We start from the raw sequence: 23,061 nt of genomic DNA, 5'->3' as shown, positions 1-23,061 counted from the left end.
ACACAGGGATGGTTTAACATATGTAAGTCAATAAATGTAATCCAACATATCAACAGAGCCAAGGTCAAGAATCACATGATTATCGCTACAGATGCAGAAAAAGCCTTTGACAAAATTCAACATTCATTCATGCTAAAAGCTCTGGAAAAAATAGGAATAGAAGGAACAGTTCTAAAAACAATAAAAGCCATTTATGACAGACCAATAGGCAATATTATACTTAATGGGGAAAAGCTACAAGCAATTGTCCTAAAATCAGGAACAAGGCAAGGATGCCCACTGTCTCCACTCCTCTTCAATATAGTCCTAGAACCCTTAGCCAGGGCAATAAGGCAAGAAAAAGACATTAAAGGGATCCGCATAGGGAAAGAAGAAGTTAAACTATCCCTTTTTGCAGATGACATGATACTATACCTCCACGATCCCAAAAACTCCATCCCCAAACTCTTAGAAATCATAAATCACTTTGGCAAAATAGCAGGATACAAAATAAACCCACAAAAATCAGTTGCCTTCCTATACACTGATAATGTACAGGAAGAGAGGGAAATAAAGGGAGCAACCCCATTCACAATAACCTCCCCAAAAATAAAATATTTAGGAATTAACCTAACCAAAGATGTAAAAGAACTATTTAATGAGAACTATAAAAAGTTAAAGAAAGAAATTGCAGAAGACACTAGGAAATGGAAAGACCTCCCATGCTCCTGGATAGGCCGACTTAATATAGTAAAGATGGTAATACTTCCAAAACTAATATACAAATTCAATGCAATTCCTATTAAAATCCCAATGACGTACATCACTGAAATACAGAAAACAGTCCAAAAATTCATATGGAACAACAAAAGACCTAGAATAGCCAAAACAATTCTAGGGGATAAAGACAATATGGGAGGGCAATCCATGCCGAACTTCAAACTCTACTACAGAGCTATAATAACAAAGACAGCATGGTACTGGCACAAAAACAGACCCGAAGACCAATGGAACAGAATAGAAGATCCAGAAATAAATCCACAGGCCTACAGCCAGCTGATATTCGACAAAGGAGCCAAAGACATACAATGGAAGAAACACAGCCTCTTCAACTGCTCATGCTAGGAAAACTGGGCGGCCACATGCAGAAAACTAAAAGTGGACCCCAGCCTATCACCATGCACCAACATCAACTCAAAATGGATTAAAGACCTTAACATTAAACCTGAATCTCTGAAACTACTGCAGGACAGAGTAGGAGAGACACTTGAACTAATAGGCACAGGAAGGAACTTCCTGAACAGAGTCCCAGGGTCACAACAAGTTGGAGAGAGACTCAACAAATGGGACTACCTTAAAATAAAAAGCTTCTGCACAGCTAAATCTATCGCAACTAAGCTAGAAAGACAACCAACTAATTGGGAAAAAAATATTTACCAGCAATATATCAGACAAGGGGTTAACATCCTGTATATACAGGGAACTCAAGAAAACTAATCCCTCCCAAACCTAACAAACCAATTACTAAATGGGCAAGGGAACTAAAGAGGGACTTCTCAAATGAAGAAATAAAAATGGCAAAGAAACACATGAGGAAATGTTCATCATCCCTGGTGGTGAAGGATATGCAAATAAAGACAACCCTGAGATACCACCTTACCCCAGTCAGAATGTCCCACATCCACAAATCAGCCAACGACAAATGCTGGAGGGGATGTGGAGAAAGAGGAACGCTATTACACTGCTGGTGGGAATGTACACTCATACAACCACTTTGGAAAGCAGTCTGGAGGGTCCTTAGAAAGCTAAAGATTGACCTCCCTTACGACCCAGTCATACCACTTCTAGGCATCTACCCTGAACAACAGGAACCAATATACAAGGACACGTGCACCTCCATGTTTATTGCAGCACTGTTCGCAATAGGTAGGATATGGAAACAACCTAGATGCCCCACCACAGATGAATGGATCCAAAAATTGTGGTATCTATACACAATGGAATATTATGCAGCCATTAGAAATGACAAAATAATGGCATTTGCAGGGAAATGGATGGAGCTAGAAGGAATCATGTTGAGCGAGATAAGCCAAGAATGAAGAGACAAACAGTACCTGGTCTCCCTGATAAGTGGATGCTAAATCCAAAATGTTAGGTGATACGACAAAACTAACAGGACTTAAGAAACAAAGAACTCCCACTCATCTGGTTGAACCACTACTAAATATCCCCATGCTGCTGATCACATATATGGTATATAACATATGAACACCGTTATATATTACAGACTGTGATAGACAATTTGCTCCAGGAAAGTTAAAATGAACTTGTGACTTTAAATGAGCATCATTATTCCACAATACTGTGAATTTCCGGAAATTAAGTAATCACTTAATCACAATCAAAAAAAAAAAAAGAACCTTGGGGAAGGGAGGGAGGGAGGGGATGGTAGGGGGAAAACAGTGGAGGGGGTAACAATGTTCAAGAGGAAGTGTACTCATTACCTCACCCATGTAACTGTAACCCTCTGTATAGTATCTTTACAATAAAAAAATTAAAAAAAAAAAAGCTAAGGAATAGCACCTAAGCCAAGGCCCTGAGTTCAGCCCCCAGTACTGGGAGATGCACGTGCACACGTGAGCACACACACACACACACACACACACACACACACACACACACACACACACACACACATATAACACACAGAAAATAAAACAACCACCCCAGGTTCTGCCAAGATAAAAAAATAAAGCAAAACATTTTATAGTGATGGATGAATAGTTTCCAAAATGCAACATTATTCTAAAATCAGTGCTGGTGCTCATACCTATAACCCTCCTGAGTAAACAGGAGGCTGCGATCTGGCCAGCCTGGGCAGGAATGCCCATGAGATTGTATCTTCAGTTAACCACTAAAAAACCAGAAGCAGAGCTATGGCTCAACTGGTAGAGTGCCAGCCTTGAGCAGGAAAACTTAGGGACAGCGCCTGGGACTGGAAATAAACTCACCACAAAAACACCCCACAAGGTTTAATAATGTCTGAAGACCCTCTAATAGTGTGGCTGAATGCACTGCTATAAGTAGTTCCTAAAGCTACAGCAATCAGATGACTGAAACATAGAAGATACAATAGTAGATACACTCAACTAGGGTCCTACCTTGAGCCACAGCTCCATTTCTAGTAGTTAATTAGAATCTCCTGGACATTTTATGCCTGAGCTGACTTTGAACTGCAATCCTCAAGATCTCTTGAGTAGTACTGGCGTTACTGGCAAGAGCCATTGGCACTTGCCTTGCTTGGGTGTTTATTTAGCATACTGGGATGAGTGGCTGGACCCAACATATGGAACTTCCAGTTATACTAATACCAACAATGAAATAAAATATTCCACCAAGCTTCTTTGAAATTATAATGTTTCTTGCTATTAATTAAATGCTAGACCTCTGAGAAGACAAGATGTTCCTAAACTCTGTCACATGAGGTAAAAACATTTCTGTTAATTACTTTTTATTGATACCAGGTACCAAAGCACCCCAATACCAAGACTAAGAAAACTTAGAATATGATTAATGTAAGTAGCAGGTGGCAAATACTTTGGGATCAAAAAATAAAGTAGAACTCTAGCCAGTTTATTACTTACAAAGTTGATAACTATAATAACCTAACTCCTCCCATTTTCTACAATTATGAAATGTCTATATACAAAATCTTATAGAATCTTCACATGCAAATATGATTACATCAGATTAGAATATGCTGTTATACAGATCTAATTCCCAAAAGGAAAAATCAAAATTGCATCAGCAGAACTCCCCAGAACATATCTCTATCAGAGAAAAGAACCTGATGTTCATGTATAAACGTATTTTACAGTGTTCTTACCTTTTTATTCTCTTGAGTGGCATCAGTTCATTTGAACAACATCACTGTCTATAATCAATCCGGCATTCAAAAAAAGGCAGCTATTCCTGAAGTAACCATCTTTATCAGTTTCTACATGTTTTACCTATGCTTTATCTTTTTTTTTTTTTTTTTGGGAGGGGGGTCCAGTCGTGGGGCCTAAACTCTGGGCCTGGGCGCTCTCCGTCAGCTCTTCAGCTCAAGGCTAGTGCTCCACCACTTGAGCCACAGTGCCACTTCCAGCTTTTTCTTTTTGCTTATGTGGTGCTGGGGAATTGAACCCAGGGCCTCAGGCATGCAAGGCAAGCTCTCCACCACTGAGCCACTGTCTCAGCCCGCTTTATCTGTTTTTGTTGTTGTTGTTTTTACTATTTAGCTAGTCCTTGGTTTTTACCACATTATAAATCAAATATATGTGGTGTGAGACATTTAACTGTTAAGGATTAAGGACAGGAAAAGTAACCAGTGTCACAGTTCTGAATGGTTAAAGAACAGGAAAGATGCCTCAAAACTAGAAAGGCATTTGTATAAAGTAAACAGTTTGGAAAGGGAGGGATACAAGAAATTTCTGTACCAAGTGTGTCTGCTCCAGTTTGGAGCTGGGAAACCACAGGAAAGGGAAAGAGAGGCTGGATGGTAGAACTGAGCAGATAGCAGAAATGGAGTACATCTTGCTATAATTTGCTACTCCTCACGTTTGTATGAGTTTGTTTTTTTTTGGGGGGGGGAGTAGGAACTAGGGAAATGTGTGTGTGCTGGTACTGAGGCTTGAACACAGGGTCTTGTGCTCTTGCTTAGCTTTCTCATTCAAGGAGGGCACTCTACCACTTGAGTCACACCTCTATTTCTATCTATTGTTGGTTAATTGGAGATAAGAGTCTTGGGTATTCATCTGCCCAAGCTAGCTTTGAACCTTGATCTTCAGATCTTAACCTCACCTCTGGGCTATCTAGAATTACAGGATTAAACCACTGGATCCTGGCTTTTCTCCTGCTTGGTTTTATTTTATTTTGCACTACTGGGGCTTGAATTCTAAGCCTTGAGCTTGCTAGGCAAGTGCTCTAACGCTTGAGCCATGACATATACCAATTGTATATGCTTTAGGTTGACAGGCTATTGTTTCTAAACACATATACATGCTGCTGGTAGAACTCAGTCTCATTCATACCCCAAGCCCATGTTTATTGAGAATATTCAATCTCTTCCAGAGATAATGCCTCATAGGAATAATGACTAGGAGTATTTGTAGAATTTAGCTTGATTTATTGAACAAATACATATAGTTCCAGGATAGGGGTATATAGCTCAGTGTAGAGGACTTGCTAGCATGTATGAGGTCCTGGGTTTGATCCCTACCATCTCTCTCTCTATGGTCCCCCCCACACCCCTAAACTAAAACAAATAAATAAAAGGCCCACAGTTCTTACCACAAGTGGGATTCTATTTCAACTAGTTAACAAGTAATAAGTGTTTAGTTGGTAATGATAAGAAAAGGCAGGAAGGTGATCTGGTCCAATATTTGACAGACTTGGACTAAAAAGAAGAGGGATTTAAGAAGTTTATGAGCTCTTTTTTACCCAGTAGACCTTTGTTTACTAGACCAGTTACCACCTTCCCCCTAGAACCACTATTATTTATTTAGAGACAGGGTATCCCTATGAATCCCAGGCTGTCCTGAACTCTTGATTCTCTAGCCTCTGTCTCCTGTGGCATGTGCCATCACAATCAGCTCACTTACTCTTGTAAGTGAATTCCATTCTGTAGGTAGGCAGCTGTGGAACCAGGATGCACCATTCTGTCGCATGGTCTTAGCATGCCCTGTAGATGTGGGAGGGTATGGTGCTGAGGCACTGCCTCTGTCTGGAGGTGAGTTCCTTGGACAGTTTGGCCTCCTAACTACAAGTTGTGGTATAGACAGCAGCACCTGCAAGACTGCCCTAGGTGGGTCACCTTGTGCATATTTGTACAGAAGGACAATAAACCATGCTGACAGACTGGCTCAATAAACTGTGCTGATCGACCGGCTGAAAAGTGATCTGCTGGTTACGAGAAACACTAGACCAGCAAGGAAAAAGACACATGGGGAAGTGGGCCACAGTTAATGTGAAATCACAGATAAAGTAAATGCTAAAAAATGTGGCCTAGCTGGGAGCTGGTGGCTGGTGCCTGTAATCCTAGCTACTCAGGAGGCTGAGATCTGAGGATCCAGGTTTGAAGCCAGCCCAAGCAGACAATCCACAAGGCTCTTATCTTCAGTTGACCAGCAAAAAGCCAGGACTGGAGTCACATGAGTGAAAAATCTGAGAGAATGAGGCCCGAATTTCAAGCCCTAGTACTGGAACACAGACAAAGAATTACCTTAGCTTAAAATTGTATTTGGGCTGGGTGCCAGTGGCTCACACCTGTAATCCTAGCTACTCAGGAAGCTGAGATGTGAGGATCACAGTTCAAAGCCAACCCCAGCAGGAAAGTCTGTGAGACTCTTATCTCTAATTAACCACCTCAGGTGGTAGAGTGCTAGACTTGGGCTGAAGAGCTTCTTAGGGACAGCACCCAGGCCCAGAGTTCAAGCTCCATGACCAACAACAACAACAAAAATTGTATTCAATATTTAGAAATAAATGGATTGTCATGAATGTCATCATCCTGACATGTAAATAATACACAAGTACTTTTAACAAGCTAGAAGATCAAATTGCTTGACTACAATGGTCAATATTATCTTCCAAAAATTTCTTGTGAATATCAAAATACGATCTGAAGGGCAGAGTTACAGCTCTGGCCCATGCCCTACCACTCAGGAGATCCCCATCTCCCCTTGGCCACATGGCTACCTCATCATTCACTGAGGATGACAGGAATTATGGGATGGCTTTGAATCCTAATCCTCCAGATCTCAAGATCCTAAGTAGTTAGATAAGAGATCTTTTTGTGTGTATACTAGGAATACAGATGTGGACCACTACCACCCAGCTTATATCATCTTTTACCCCCTTTTCCAGATTATTTTTCAGTGTAATGCTGCCTTTTAAAAAAATAAAATAAAATAAAGTTTTCTGTATTTGATTATGTAGTCTCACATATGTATTTCTTCAGTTTCTTTCTTTTATGGCGCTGGGGACTAAACCCAGGGATTTTTGCATAGTAGGCAAGTGCTCTACAACTGAGCTATACCCTCAGGCCAGCTGACTTTTAAAAACATAACTCTTTTAATTCTTAGGGAATGCTGTTTCATATTTCAGAGCCTTTGTTATAAATATAATTTAAGCATGTTACATGTTCAAGAGTAGACATATAAAGAAATCTACAGTAAATACTGGCTGACTAGAGTACTGAGAGAATTGGATCTGGTAATAAAATGTGATTAAGAAAATACTCTTGGCCAGGCCAAGTACCTTTCATGCCCAGATTCCTAGGAGAGTTAGATTGAGATTAGGAGGATGGGAATTGGAGACCCACCTGGCCAAAAGTTAGGGAATTAGGGAGTCCCCATCTCAACTGCGTGCCTGTTATTCCAACTACATGGGAAGCATAACCAGGAGGCTAATAGTACAGGACAACCCAGGCATAAATAGGAGGCTATATTCTGGGAGATAAACCTCATTTCATAATAAAATAGATGAAGAGTTTAACCAGTTACTAAGCTTACAACTTGGAGAAGAATTTCAAGTTTTTACTTTTATGTATCATATTTTGTCTTTTTTTTTTTTTAACTCTCCAAGATATCTCTAAGATTACAGAGAAAATTGGGAGACACAGGATCTCTTCTTTCTTCCTGGTCTGTTTTGAGTCTATTTTCTGTAAGAGATTTATATAGGAGCCTCACAGAACTTCTTTCTGACAGTCATTCCCATCTTCATCCAAGTAGTTCTTTTCAACTAAAAAAATACTCCCTAGGAGAGAACTATGGTTCTACACAAGCTACTTTAGGCTTTGTCTTCTTTCTTAGCAGAAAAATTCCAAATCTACTTTAACATCAAATTCACTTACTATATATATTGTTACTTTAAAATTTTAATTATGTAACTATAACCCCTCTGTACATCACCTTTATAATAACAAAAATAAAAATAGTATCTGAGGCTGGGTGCCAGTGGCTCATGCCTGTAATCCTAGCTACTCGGAGGCTGAGATCTGAGGATTATGATTCAAAGCCAGCCCGGGCAGGAAAGTCTGTGAGACTTTTTTTTTGTGTGAGACTCTTAAATAAAAACCACTTGAAAACTGGAAGTGGCGCTGTGGCTCACGAAGTAGAGCACTCGCCTTGAGCTGAAGAGCGCAGGGACAGGGCCCAAGCCCAGAGTTCAAGCCCCACGACCGACCCCTCCCCCCCCCCAAAAAAAATAGTATCTGAGGCAAGGGCCTATTATACTAGCTACTCAGGAGGCTGAAATCTGAGGACCATCGTTCAGATCCAGCCTAGGCAGAAACATCTGTGAGACTCTTATCTTCAGTTAACACCAGAAAAGCCAGAAGTGGAACTGTGGCTCAAATAGTAGAGTGTTAGCCTTGAATGAAAAAGCTCAGGGACAGGCCCTGAGTTTAAGCCCCAGGACTGGCCCAAACACAAAAACAGTATCTGAGTCATGACACTTCACATTATTTTGCCACAAAGTACAGTCATAATATAAAATATACTTTTCAGGTTACACAAAAAAGGATTCATTAATTGGTCTGTGTTTACTTATCAGTAATAGATACAATTTGCTAAGAAGATAACAATTAACAAGGACAGAAAGGAATTTGGTATTACCTTTAAAGATTGTCTCTTAGTCACATAATTTTCAGACAGCAGCAGTTTTTCATAGTCTTCAAAAATCTAATGGGAAGAAAATAGAAGCATGTAAAGCAGCAGTGAGTTCTCATAGGCTCAGTTGCTCTGATCTTCAGGAGGCTGTGTTTATTGTTCTGTGTTCTGATCCCCCGGCCAGTTATTGCTGTCTGCTGGAGGCTCACTTTCTCACCCTCCTTCTCTACACAGGAAGCTTCTATAGGATGAGAAGGCCAAGGAATACAGGAGACATAGTGTTCTAGTTTAGTTCTGTGAATTAGAAATTAACTCAAAAAACATAATTTTGAGTTCTCTCAGAATGTTTGGATTAAACATTAAAAAAGATGAGATAATTCATTTTATGATACTTAAAAAATCTGTTTATTAAGCCTGATATTGAGAGCCCAAAAACAATTTGGGAAAAGAATAAATACACTTCAAGGTTCACTCAGCAATTCATGAAGGGTCACACTGTCAAGGCCACAGTGTGAACAGCTGAGAAATTGACCATGCTAACCCCATTTGGCCTATCTGGAGAACTTCTGATCAGAAGCTATGGACATTGACACATTAGGTGTCACTATGTGCTCCTGTGTCCTTATGTGGTCACCAATTATGCTCTAAATCCTTTACTTTAACACAGAGCACAGCAGCTAGGGAAACGGCATCCCTAGGCAAACTGGGGCATACTGATCAGAGACACTGCCTGGAGGAGCAAGCAGTCTGGATGAAGGTAAGAGAATTCAAGAAAGGAAGAGTAGTCCCAGCTTCTGAGAGCTGAGCATGAGGGTGTGTGTGTGTGTGTGTGTGTGTGTGTGTGTGTGTGTGTGTGTGTGTGTGTGCAGTGAAAATAAAAGCTAAAATATGTAGCTCACATTAAAATCATGGTATACTCTTTCTTATAAATGACATTTGTTCAGTTCTCAGATACAAAGGGATGTTATGGTTTGCATTAAAAAAGGCTCATATGTCTAAGATTTGATCTCTAGCTAGTGTTATTATTGATAGGTAATTGGATTATGGCGACTCTTAACATTATCAACAGATTAATCCTTTGGTGAACTCAAATGGCTGAGTAGACAGTTAGGAGGTGGAGCCTAGTTAGAGGAAGTAGGTCACCAGGGGCATGTCTTTGAAGGATCTATTATCATCCCCTCAGGGCCTGGGCACTGTCCCTAACCTTCTTTTGCTCAAGGCTAGTACTCTTCCACTTGAGCTACTTCTGGCTTTTTCATGATTAATTGGATAAGAGTTTAACAGACCTTGCTGCTCAGGCTGGCTTTAAAACAAAATCCTTACATCTCAGCCTCCTGAGTAGCTAGGATTAAAGGTATGAGCCACCAGTGCCCATCTTATTACTACTTTTTAATTGTACTAGGGCAGATCTTCTATATGACCAGCAAACACTATCACTGACTTATACTCCTGAGTTTTTCTATTCAAGATCAAAGTAAGCAAGTCATTACTGGAAGCTCCGCAGCACAACAGATAGAGATGTGAAAGATGAGAACCCTGACCTCCTACCAACCTCAATTTTCCTAAATTATCAGGTATATGGCTGAGTATGGTTTATTTCACTTATGCATTATAAGAATGATTGCTTAAATATTTAAGATGAGAAAGTGAGACAGATAGGATCTAGTTCTCCCTAGAGACTAAAGCAGTGGCTAACTATTGTTTCTTCTTCTTCTTCTTCTTCTTCTTGTTTTTTTTTTGGGTGGGGGTCCGGTTGTGAGGCCTGACTCTGGGCCTGGGCGCTGTCCCTCAGCTCTTCAGCTCAAGGCTAGTGCTCTACCACTTGAGCCACAGAGCCACTTCTGGCTTTTTTCTTTTTGCTTATGTGGTGCTGAGGAATCAAACCCAGGGCCTCCTGCATGCAAGGCAAGCGCTCTACCAGTGAGCCACCTTCCTAGCCCCTAACCATTGTTAAATATTGTCAAATGCTATGAGGCATTGTTAAATGCTGTTCAGAATGTTTTTTATGTTGAGCTTTTTTTTCTTTTTTTCAAAAGTCTCCACTGTAAGCATCCTACAATCCCCAGCCCACCACCTGTGGTTAAGTTCAGGCCTTTGAATGGCAGTGGGAAGATCCTTCACTTGTGCCTGGCAGCCTGGAGTGAGGAACTGTGAGCTGAGAAGTTTTTCCTGGGGCAACTAGTCAGAGTGCTATCATGGCAGCATGGCTGATTTAGATTCTTTACACTCTGAGAACACTTTACCAGTAAGGACCACTATAATTGATGCTAGGACTTCCTGCTCCAGGAGTCCTTGTTTCAGTCACAACCACACCAGACCACTTTCAATGGCTTTGAAAGGTAGCATCCCAGGCAAGACAAGCCTCAATGAAACTTAAATGACCCTACAGCTATTCTTACTCAAGATGGGAGAGGACGTTACTTGGTAGTTACACAGCAAGAAGCCTATGATTAGTAGAACTTGAAGCAGTGCTGAGATTGGTACAAATATATTCCTTAATTTGCATGCCACACCCATCCCCCCAAATCTGGCTAATAAGCTGGATATTCAACTCGATTCAAAAGGGAAACACTGGGGCTGGGAAGGTGGCTCAGTGTTAGAGTGTTGCTTTGCATGCATGAGGCCCTGGGTTTGATTCCTCAGCACCACATAAGCAGAAAAAGCTAGAAGTGGCTCAGGTGGTAGAGCACTAGCCTTAAGCTGAAGAGCTAGGGACAGGCCCAGAGTTCAGGCCCCATGACTGACAAAGAAGAAGAAGAAGAAAGAAGAAGAAGAAGAAGAAGAAGAAGAAGAAGAAGAAGAAGAAGAAGAAGAAGAAGAAGAAGAAGAAGAAGAAGAAGAAGAAGAAGAAGAGGAAGAAGAAGAAGAAGAAGAAGAAGAAAGAAGAAGAAGAAGAAGAAGAAGAAGAAGAAGAAGAAGAAGAAGAAGAAGAAGAAGAAGAAGAAGAAGAAGAAAAGAAAAAGGGAAACACCCGATTGCCTCATGTAATATTGTTATATCATTGTAATATTAGGCCCAAATGGTCTTTTCTTGCCTGTTTGTGGCTTTAGTCATAAATAGAATATGCTAACCTGATAATACAAAGAAGATGGCAGCAAAAGTGGCAGTAGTGGAGAGTGTGGCAGATGTTGAAGGACAGTGGAAGTATAGCGAAGGTCCTGGTCACTGGATGAGTTCCCAAGATTTGCCATGCCTTGAATGCTGGGAAATTGCAAATGCCCAAAGCTTGAGAACTGTAACACTAGCTACCCTGAGTTTTGCTAAATGCCGCTGTGTTAGCTGCTGCTCAGAGCTGAGGATTTTGCTAGCTATTGAGTACTGAGTCTCTGGCAATTCAAACCAAAAGCAGTAAGCTTCTGATCACATAGATCTGTAGTTCTCTGCTTATAAGGTCTGGAGTCCTAATTCTCTAGCTTTTGGGGCTTGAAGCTCTTGCAAGCCTCTGTGTCTGTCAAAACAGTCCATAAGCCTTTGGCACACCAAGACTCAGAATAGGAGACACTAATGTATGATGGAATTCTGTGCTTCCATCAGAAAGAATGACACAGCATTAGAAAATGGAAAAACTTTGAAAAAAAATCATATTAAGTGAAGTAAGCCAGACCCAAAGAAATATAGGTACTATGGTTTCCCTCATTTGCAATAATGAGGGAAATAATATGTCTAGGATAATTTTATCAGATGAGCAGAAAACTCAAAAGCTATGTACGTATGACCATATAAAATGATGCGAAGGGAAATGAACCCCAAGATATGGACACAAGAGGTCTTTGTTGTTGTTGTTGTTGTTGTTTTTAATGTACTATGTGATTTTTTTTGTTTCCTTTGTATGTTTTCCCCACTATGGGGAGAAAACATACTTGTACTTGATTTTGGTACATCTTGTATATACAGTTATCTAATTTGGGAAGGGGAAGGGGAATAACAAAATGCTGAAACAAGGGCACAGGATGATCCATTGCAACAATGATACTCACAAGAAACTATGTTGGAAATGAACTTTACAACTTCTGGGTGCGGGGGGAGGGAAGGGATAGTGGGAGAAAAACAAAGAAGGGGGTTAACAATGCTTGACAAGAAATGTACTCCTGTAACTGTAACCCCTCTGTACAGAATCTTTACAATAAAATAAAATTTAAAAATAAAAAAGAATAAGAGACACTATAAGAACTCTACATCACATACTCACAATTTCTATCCGAGTGTAACAAAAGGACCCCAGCCAACTCCTTAATAACAAAAGGAAGAAAGAAAGATGTATAGTCTTAAAAATGATTTATACTTACAGTGTCATAATTTTGTTCTAAGAAATCTGCAACCAACACTTTATGCCAAGCAAGTAAAACAAAATTACTATCGCTAGTAAATTTTATGTAGTTAACTAAAATTTAAAATAAGTCTTTATTTCTCTATTTTGAGAAATCCATTAATTTAAAACATGTAAAAGCTATAAAGAGTATTTTGTTTACACCACCAAATTGATTCCATTCTTATTGTAGTTTATGATGAGAAATACAAGTTTGTTTCAGGTTAAACAAACAATACATTATTAAACTAGTGTTGTTAATTTTCATTACTATTAGATTTATCATAGAAATAAGTAACCGGTAAAATATGACACAGAAGAACTGAATTTATAGTACGATTCTTCAACTATTAACTCTACAGTTATAATAAAAATTAAAATAAAATGTAAGGCTAAAAAATGTCACTAGTAACTATTTTTGGTTTTTTTTGAGACAAGTATTACTATTTCTCAAGCTAGTTTCAAACTCCTGAACATGAACCACCTCAGCCTCCTGCATGCTGGGAATGAATATAGGTACAAGCCATTAGGCCTGGCTTAACCTTCTTTTTCCTAGAGGAAGGGGAGATGTCTGCAGACCTCCACAGGAGACCCAGGGAACATCCCCCTTGGCTCCTGCCACCACATCCTCATACATTGCACTTGACACAGCCACAGAATAAATGTCATAGTTCCTAACAAACCCTCAAAGGCCTGAAATGGTAAGAGACTACTTCAGGCTGGGGAGGGAAAGGGACTGCAGGAAAATGGGCCCATGTGAACAAAGACTTAGAGAGTATGAAGTGTTGACATGCTGGGAAATAGCAAACCTCCTAAATGTGTAGAGCACAGGATGTATAAACACAGAGTGGGAGAAAAGACTGGAAACCTCCTATTGTAGAAGACCTCCCGAGGTTCAGCTCAGAACATTTAGTTGGTTGCAGCAGGAAGCCATTGTGGATGTGGGTGTGGAAACAGCATGATTTGCTAAGTTCATGTGTTATGTTTAGCTTTCTACAGATACCTTGTTTGCATGTGTGTGTAGGTGGGGGTGACTTGAACAAAGAGAAAATCTATCCATGGATAAGTCTGTGATTTTGTTGCTCAATCTGGAGACCACTAGTTATACAGTGTTCTGCTACAAGGCGGAGCTGCTGTTCAACTCCAGCACTTCTCTGAAAGAGAACTTGACATTTGCAGCCACATCCACAGCTACAAATCCCCCATTTGCTGCCACACAGTCTGAAGGGAAATACAGAAAAGCCTCAACTTCCCAATTTACATCAAAGTGCCCACTCTAATTTAACAAGATTAAATGAGAGAATGAATAGGAAGTCATTAGAAGATTTAAGAGTTTGGGATGTCAAATCAATGAGATAAATATCTTGGTTTCTACAGTAAGTAAATTATGAAAAATAAGTGAGAAACCAATAAACTTTAACTGAAGAGCTATAGTAATCAATGAAATACATAGTCTTGTTTAGTACTTGATTGAAATGAACAAAACTGAAAGAGGACTTCAGACCATTATATAGAGTTACATATGATTTAGAAATTGATACTATACAGGTATTATAATATGTTTATATATAATCAATATTATCAGTGTGGTATGTGTCTGTTGGTCCTAGGCCTTGAGTTTAGGGCTCGTGCCCTGTCCCTGAGCTCTTTTGCTCAAGGCTGGTGCTCTAACACTTGATCTGCAGCTCCATGTCTGGCTTTTGGGTGGTTAATTGGAGATGAGTGTCTCAGTGACTCTCAGGTCTCACCCATCAAATAGCTAGGATGCCACTGGTAACCAGCAGTTGTTTTGTTTTGTGTTTGCTCAAGGCTAGTGCTCTACCACTGGAGTCACTGGTCCAACCCTTGATGTTTTGATACTTAATTGGAGATAAGAGTCTCACAGACTTTCTTGCCCTGGCTGGCTTCAAACTCCTATCCTCCAGCCACAGCCTCCTGACAAGCTACGATTACAGATGTGAGCCATCAGGGCCTGGTTATGTGTTTTCTTTGTGTGTGTGGTATTTTGTTTTGTTTGTTTTTTGGTAAGAGTGTATATATTGGGTCACATCCCAAACTACTTGTGAGATAAAAGAATCTGATGACTGGAATTTCCTTCAAAGCAATCTTGGTTTAGGAAAGAAAGAATAGGAAGGGGCATCCAGTGTTTGAGGAGAGTGGGGAGGGAAGGAATGAAGCATGATTGGTTGTGGGTTGAGATGAAAACTGACGAATACACTGTATGATTCCATCTTTGTGTGCTTGGGTTTGGATAGGGGATGTGCTCTTAAAAAGCTCATGTGTGAAAGGGTGGGTCCCAAAAGTACCAGTGTTCAAAGGCAGGGCTTTGGGAAGTTAATTGTCTCCTGAGGCTTCTGAGTTCATCCATAGACCAATCCATTCAGGGCTTCATAAGTTCATAGCACTAGTAAGAGGTGAGGAGTTGTTGAAGAAAGGAAGTCGCTGGCAAGGATGGATCTTGTTCCTGCCCCTTCCTGCTTCTCGCTGCTTCCTGGTCACCTTGAGGTGAGCAGCCCAGCTCCACTATACCTTTCTTGGATTGAGTTTTCAGTCTCACCTCAGGGCCAAAGCAATGTGATCAAGTGTAAGCCAAAATAATTCTTTCCCACTTTTAAGTCCTTTTGTCAGGTATTTGTCATGGAAACCAACAGTCTAATCCAACATATTTGGAAATTTTTATGTTTTCATAACACATTTTTAAGGAAAAAATAGGGTAAAATAATAATTCACATGAATGTTACAAATATAGAATGTGAAATATTAAAAAGTATGATAGTGGTGGCTATAATAGGATTTGAAATATTTATTTATCCTTTTTATTCTAATTCTTTAAAAAAAATTTTTTTTTGTCAGTCCTGGGGCTTATACTCTTGGCTTGGGTGCTGTCCCACTGGTTTTTAGCTCAAGCATAAAATTCTACCACTTGAGTCACACCACCACTTCAGGTTTTCTGGGAGGTTTATTGGAGATAAGAGTCTCACTGACTTTCCTGCCCAGACTGGCTTTGAACTTCGATCCTTAGATCTCAGTCCCCTGAGTAGTTCTGATTAAAGGCGAGAGTCACCGCCAGTCGGTTCTTTTATTTTGTCATATTCTCCTTCTCTCTTTTTTTCTACCTTTATTTCTCATTCTCTGTCTCATTGTTCTGCATCTCTATCTTCCTGTCTCCCACATGGGGTGGGAGTTAGAAGGGCAATGAGGCGTCATCAAGAAACAATTCTTTTGATGTTCTACAGAGGTTGAATTGCACCTTGTCTTAGTAGGGGTTTGTGAAAGATCAATCCTTCTTTCCAGAGAAAATGCCAGTAGATTAGAGAGAATCTTCAGGAGGCAGGAAAACATTAGGCATTTGACCTTCCTGTTGAGGAGGGAAAATTTGGATTCTCTGGGGAGATGCCTGCCCAGGCAGCCCCAGAGGCATGGCTTTGGTACTTGGAAGGGATTAGGCAACTGTTACAAGGCACAAGTGCTGCCATCTGATTGTTAGAGAAGGCTTTCAAATGCAACCAAATTAATGGTGTCACTAATCACTCCCCATAAAAACAAAACCAAACAAAGAGAAAACTTTCCTTTCAAAAGAGAAAACTTACTTGTGAGGGGATTTCTACACTTTGAAATTTCTAGCCTAGACTTTTGTGTGTTCTTCAGTTTCAAACCATGCCAGACTTTCCTGCAGAAAAGAAGACAATACAGCCACAGTTCACCCTCCAATCATCAATTACTGGTCAGAGTTACTCAAAACAACAAAAAAATAAAGCCATGCCAAGGACTTGGAACTAAATTTAGAGCTGAAACAACATTAGAAATCAGTTGGTCCAACTCTTCTTCCTACCTTCCATTTCAGAATATTTTAGATATGAGACCCTTGTCTGTTGTATGGCTAGTGAAGATCTTCTATTTTTTCTATTGATCTTGCTAGCTATGTCCTTTACCATACAGAAGCTCTGCAGTTTCATGCAATCCCATTTTTCCAACCTTTCTTTTGATGTGCTGTGTTTCTGGGTCTTTATTAAGAAAATTTTGGCCACTGCCAAGGAGCCCTATAGTTTCTCCTATTCCTTCTTGTAATGTTTTCAGGTCTTTGATCCGTTTGGAGTTGATTCTGGTGCAGTTGATTCTACAGGTGGTTAGCCAATTTTGCCAGCACCATTTACTGAAGAGGCTGTCTTTCTTCCATTCTATTTGTTTTTAGCTCCCTTATTGAAGATTAGGTGGTGACAGGTTTGTGGGTTCATTTTTGGGTTCAAGACCCATTTCAACAGAGCAAGCTGGGTGTGCCTGTTCTCCCAGCTATATCAGGAAACCTCACTTGGAAGAGTGAAGCCCAGGCCAGTCAGAGAAAAAAGTCAAAAACCCAAAGCAAGAAGTGCTGGCAGTGTGGTTCAGGTAGTAGAGTGCCTGCCCAGCCAGCATGAGGCCCCAATACCAAACTACAATACCACTTACTGGGAATCAAACCCAGGATATAGGACGTTGCACTTGCTAGGCAAATGCTTTGCTACTGAGCTACATCCCAGCCCTCCAGTACCACTTGGACCAGAAAGATTTTTCTTTTATCAGTGAGGTTTTCAACAAGCATATGGATATATACTCTTCGGTACATTCAGTACAACAATGAGCACAAGAAAAAGAATTCAATTCTATAAGTACGTATATGATTGAACTCTAAGTGCTCCTAAGACTTTCTCTCATATATCTGAAAGATACTCTCCATTAATTGCTTGTATTATTTCTATATTTATGAAGAAAAATTCAATAGATTTCAAAGTATTTTTATTATTGTCACTCAAATTAAATTATTAATTTTGAAGAAACCTGAGTCACAGTATAAAATCATCCTTTCATGTAGAGAAGTAGACTAACATGTTTCCAGAATTGAGTAAATAAATATATAAAAGTACTTAATAGAATACAATCTATACTTACAAAACTTTTTTTTTTTTTTGTCAATCATGGGGCTTGATCTAAGGGCCTGAGTGCTGTCCCTGACCTTTTGTGATTAAGGCTAGTACTCTACCACTTTGAGTCACAGAGCCACTTCCTCTACTTACTTTATAATGTATGCTCAGGCCTCGAGTTCAAGCTCCAGGACCTGCATACACATACCCCAATAAAGAACTTGGAGGTATGGTTCTACCAGAGTACCTAAAGCCCTGAGTTCAAACCCCAGAAAGAGGCTCATAGGAAAGAACTGAGTGTACTTGTGTTGAGGAGTGAAGGGCATCTCATGCTGTAACATAGATTGACCCCAAGGCAAGATGGAGAGAATAATAGGGACAGTTTGCCCACAATCTCCATTGTGCACGACCATACTAAGATCCAAGTTCACTTTGATTTCAAATCAAATATATATACACATATCTCTATCTATATACATTTGTATTTCAGGCATCCCTCTTCCAAGAGACCTCTGTCTCTCTCCTGGACTCCTGAGCACAGTAATTTGTCATTGTACCTGCCCAATGTGGCCAGACTAGTCACAAGAGGCATTGAGACTCTTATCTCCAATAAACCACTAGAAAACCAGAAATGGCGCTGTGGCTCAAGTAGTAGAGCACTCGCCTTGAGCTGAAGAGCACAGGGACAGCGCCCAGGCCCAGAGTTCAAGGGACAAAAAAAAAAAGAAGAAGTTACTTATTTTTATATCACCTTAGAGTCGTTACAGATATCTCAAATCTCAAAATATAGTTTATATTCATTCCCACTTCAAAATTATAGTAATTATACATTCCACAAGATCTTATTAAGATTAACAATTTTTATTATTGCACCACATGTTTAAAATACTTTGGTAACTGTATTGCAACTGTATTGCAACTGTATTGCTTCTTTTGTAATCCTGTATATTTTATGTATTTAAGAAAATGATTTCAATGCCAGGCTTTTCTGGCTCACAACTGTAAACCTAGCTACTTAAGAGACTGAGATCTGAGGATGTGGTTTAAAGCCAGACCAGGCAGAAATACCCCATGAGACTCTTATTTCCAATTTAACCACTTAAAAACCAGAACTGCAGCTGTGGCACAAAGTGGTTAGAGTGCTAGCCTTGAGCTAAAAAGCTCAAGGACAGCACCCAGGCCCTGAGTTCAAGTCCTAGAACCAATACACAAAGAAAAAAGGATGCTGGGAATGTGGCTTAGTGGTAGAGTGTTTGCCTATCATGCATGAAACCCTGAGTTTGATTCCTCAACACCACATAAACAGAAAAAGGCAGAAGTGACCCTGTGGCTCAAATGGTAGAATACCAGCCTTGAGCAAAAGAAGCTCAGGGAAAGGCACAGGCCCTAAGCCGCAGGACTGTCAAAAAAAAAAAAAAACAAAAAACAAAAAACACTACATTATTCTGAGAGGGAATCCATAAATTTCAGAGTATGAAAAGATTCAGTGGTACAAGGGATTTAAAACCTCCCCTGCCCAAGAGAGTAGCAGACACTGCTTTTCTTTTACCTCTTATGTGAAAGAGGATTGTGACTTAATGGCAGGAGTGAAGGCCTGACCCTCTCTCTGTCAACTTGTGTCACCTTTTCCTCTCTCTATCCCCCCGAGGTCATTCTGAACTCTTCCCACATTGAGAGAATTCTCTTAGGTGAGCACAAAAGCATTGAACACATTTCCACAAGAACAGCCATTAAAATGAATGCGCAGTTAAAGTCCACAAGTCAACACCATCTTCAAGTCTCCATCTTTCTCCACAAAATACCTTTGCCCCCTCCATAACTCTCTTCTTCCAAGAACAAAACCTAAGTATCAACTCTTGAGTGCTTTCTCTATTAAGCCTCTGCTAGTCATACAACAAAACCCAGTAGTTCTCAGTCATTTGAGTTTCACAGTGTTTAGGGGGTCTGTATGGTGATTCACTTTCAACTACTTTAGTATGACTAGTCCCCAATATGTGGACACATAGATTAGCTTTAATCTACACCCTAGGGGCTGTTCCCATTTGAAGAACTCTAATTAAGCACTCACACTGTAGGGGAATTAGTGAGCAATTGAAGTACCCTAATCAGAAATTCATTTTCTAGAGGTGGTTACATAAGGACTTCAGATCCATGCTTGATTTATAAATGAAGTCTGGAATTTGCTTCAAAATAACCTGGGAAGGGCAAAGGGCAGAGATAGAGATGTGAGGAGAATGGCCATGGATTGGTAACTATGCAATGTGGCCAGTGGGGACTGCTGGGTAATGAGCTCAGCATTTCTGTATTGTGTATGTCTTCAAAACTTTCTATTATTGCCAAACATTGGTGACTCATGTCTATAATCCTAGCTACTCAAGAGGCTGAGATCTTAGGATTGCAATTCAAAGCCAGCCTGGGCAGAAAAATCCCCATGAGACTCTTATCTCCAATTAATCACTGAAAAGCCAGAAGTGGTGCTGTAGCTCAAGTGGTAGAGTGCTAGCCTTGAAGACAAAGAGGCTCAGGGACAGTATCAAGGCCCCGAATTCAAGATCGACAACTGAAAAAAAAAAAAGCTTCAGAGCCAGGTGCTGATGGCACTCACATCTATAATCATAACTACTCAGTAGGCTGAGATATGAGGATCACTGTTTGAAGCCAGCCTGGAAGGAAAGTCTGTGAAACTCTTATATATCCAATTAATCACACACACACACACACACACACACACACACACACACACACATATTCACACACACACACACACACACACACACTGGAAGCAGAGTTATGGCTCAGGTAATAGAATGATAACCTTGAGTTAAAAAGCTTAAGGGATAGGGCTCAGGCCCTGAGTTCAAGCCGTAGTACTGACACAAGTAATAATAATGGTAGTCCTTCCGGGGCTAACAGAAGAGTGTTTTAGGCAATTTGAATTTCCTTGGAAGCTTTGCATGTATTGAAATAGTAATACACCAAGGATATATTTAATGTCAAGGCTAATCTTTCAAATCTGTCAAGATTATAAGGAAACTTGCTTCCCTTGGTTTATATTTTATTTGAATCTATATGTCTGGTTTCCCTTTGGCTTTGGGAAAATGGGCGCACCCATCACTGCACTGGAAGACACTGAGTCACTGATGCTGTGTTCCCCCCTAACCTCTGGGACCACTCCCTGAAGGGAGGCTGTAGTGGGTGAAGGACATTTCTCTGTGTAAGAGAGAGGACGTTTGCCTATCCAGCTACCTTGTGCTCTTTTGCATTCTATCCAAATGTAACAAAAAAAGTTACTGTCATGTGTGAATTGATACTATAAAATTGTTTTACCATCTGAAACAGGGTTTGCCTATTAGAGACAAAGCCCTTCTCCACTCTTAATTCAAGGTCATTCTGCTTCCTAGTCTCCTACACCGCAACATTATTTAGCTCCTGTTCTTGTAAACCTTGCCATCTACTCAGCTCATGTAGACAGCCTTGTTTGTCTTATCTTTATAGGAAGTTGATTTCAGTAATCGTTATAATTGGTCAAGAAACTCCAAGGCAGGATTGTTATTTAAAAAATGGATCCAGCCAGGTGTGGGGGAAAAAAATCCAAACCCACAAAACCCTGAGTACATTCATTTGTAGTCCTAGCTACTCAGGAGACTGAGATCCAGATGATCACAGTTCAATACTATCATAGGCAGAAAAGTCTATCAAGCTCCAGATCCAAAATAAGCAACAAAAAGCCAGGTTGGCAGTGTGGTTCAAATGGCAGAGCACCAGCCAAACAAGTGCAAGGTCCTGAATTCAAAACCCAAGCAAACAACAAAGCAAAGTTGATTCATTCTCAATGTCCACTTCTTTATCTCAATGAAGATTACATTTTTAGGCGAAATAAAGTTGCTTCAGAGAGGATATGGAGACAAGGCTAAACTGTCTCTTAAGTATCTTAAGGGACTGGGAATGTAGCTCAGTGGTGGGCACCTGCCTAACATAGGAAAAGTACTGAGTTCTATTATCAGAACTTTAAAAAAAGTAACTGATAGGTATTTGGTTGTTTTTGCTTTCTACCCAAGCAACTACTACATAGATTTTACAGTGCAGACAGTGTAGACAGGTATTTGGTTGTTTTTGCTTTCTACCCAAGCAACTACTACATAGATTTTACAGTGCAGACAGTGTAGACAGGTATTTGGTTGTTTTTGCTTTCTACCCAAGCAACTACTACATAGATTTTACAGTGCAGACAGTGTAGACAGGTCAGATATTTAATGTTAAAATATGTCTTTATAATGAAAAGTGAAAATGACATTTGCGTTACTCTTGAGCTTTTACTTAAAAAAAAAAAAAACAACAACAACGTGAACAGGCCTCCTAGCTATTAGCCAAGCACTCTGTCACTTGAACCATCCTGTCTGTTCTTTCTTTTGTTTGTATTTTATGTTTGAGATAGGATCTCAACAACTTTTAGACTAGGCTGGTTTGAACTCAAGATCCTCCTACCTCTACCTCCTGAATAGCTGAGATTACAGGCCTGCCTGTACCACTAAAACTGTCTGGAAACTGTAAATATACAGAAGATCTTTTGTGTCCTTCTTGTGGCTTCAACTCAGGACCTGGGTGCTGACTCTGAGCTTTTTTTACTCAAAAGTAGTACTCTACCATCGGAGCCACAGCTCTACTTCCAGCTTTTTTATGATTAATTTGGAGATCTTCTGGCTTTGAACTGTAAGCTTCAGATCATCTCCTGGAGGAGCTAGGATTCCAGGCACAAGCCATTGATGCCCAGGCATAACAAGATCTTTCTGAAATTTGGAGAATTAGATTACCTTTTATCAAAAGTTCCTGTAATGGTTTTTTGTTTTGTTTTGTATTTTATTTTATTGTAAAGATGCTGTACAGAGGGGTTACACTTATGCATAATGGTTTTTGGTTTTGTTTTTGTAAATGGCTACTAATATCTTGTAGCAACAGATAGCAATAGAACATTGCTTTTATGCATTTACAAAAGTGACAAGGAAAAGGAGCAGTTCACTGAAAAGTAAAAACTAGTTACTACAACATAAATTTGCAGACAAGAGATTTGTTTTCTTTGTAAGAACCGCTGGAAGAGTATTTTTAATTTTGATGACTGCCTCATGGATAGTCCATAACTTCAGTGGGCAATTATGTATGGAAATCCTGTCTGAAACAAAGAAAAAACTCAATTATGTATGGTCAGCTACACAGATGACCAACAATATAT

The 23,061-nt window shown here is 39.9% G+C and overlaps 1 protein-coding gene across 1 annotated transcript in view; it reads right to left on the bottom strand.

Moving 5' to 3' along the window:
- The window catches only part of LOC138814313 (calcium-binding protein 39-like), a 52,189-nt gene that overhangs the window by 19,295 nt on the left and 9,833 nt on the right, over positions 1-23,061 (bottom strand). Inside the window, exons 2-3 of the mRNA XM_070003311.1 lie at positions 12,917-12,989; positions 8,637-8,702 (exon numbers count right to left, since the gene is read on the bottom strand). Coding sequence (XP_069859412.1) covers positions 8,637-8,702; positions 12,917-12,989 — 139 coding nt within the window. The remainder of the gene's footprint in view (positions 1-8,636; positions 8,703-12,916; positions 12,990-23,061) is intronic.

Source organism: Dipodomys merriami, unplaced genomic scaffold (genome assembly GCF_024711535.1).
Source record: "Dipodomys merriami isolate MVZ:Mamm:240054 unplaced genomic scaffold, mDipMer1.0.p SCAF_6, whole genome shotgun sequence".
Classification (NCBI taxonomy): Eukaryota; Metazoa; Chordata; class Mammalia; order Rodentia; family Heteromyidae; genus Dipodomys; species Dipodomys merriami.
This window is presented reverse-complemented; position numbering and strand designations above follow the sequence as displayed.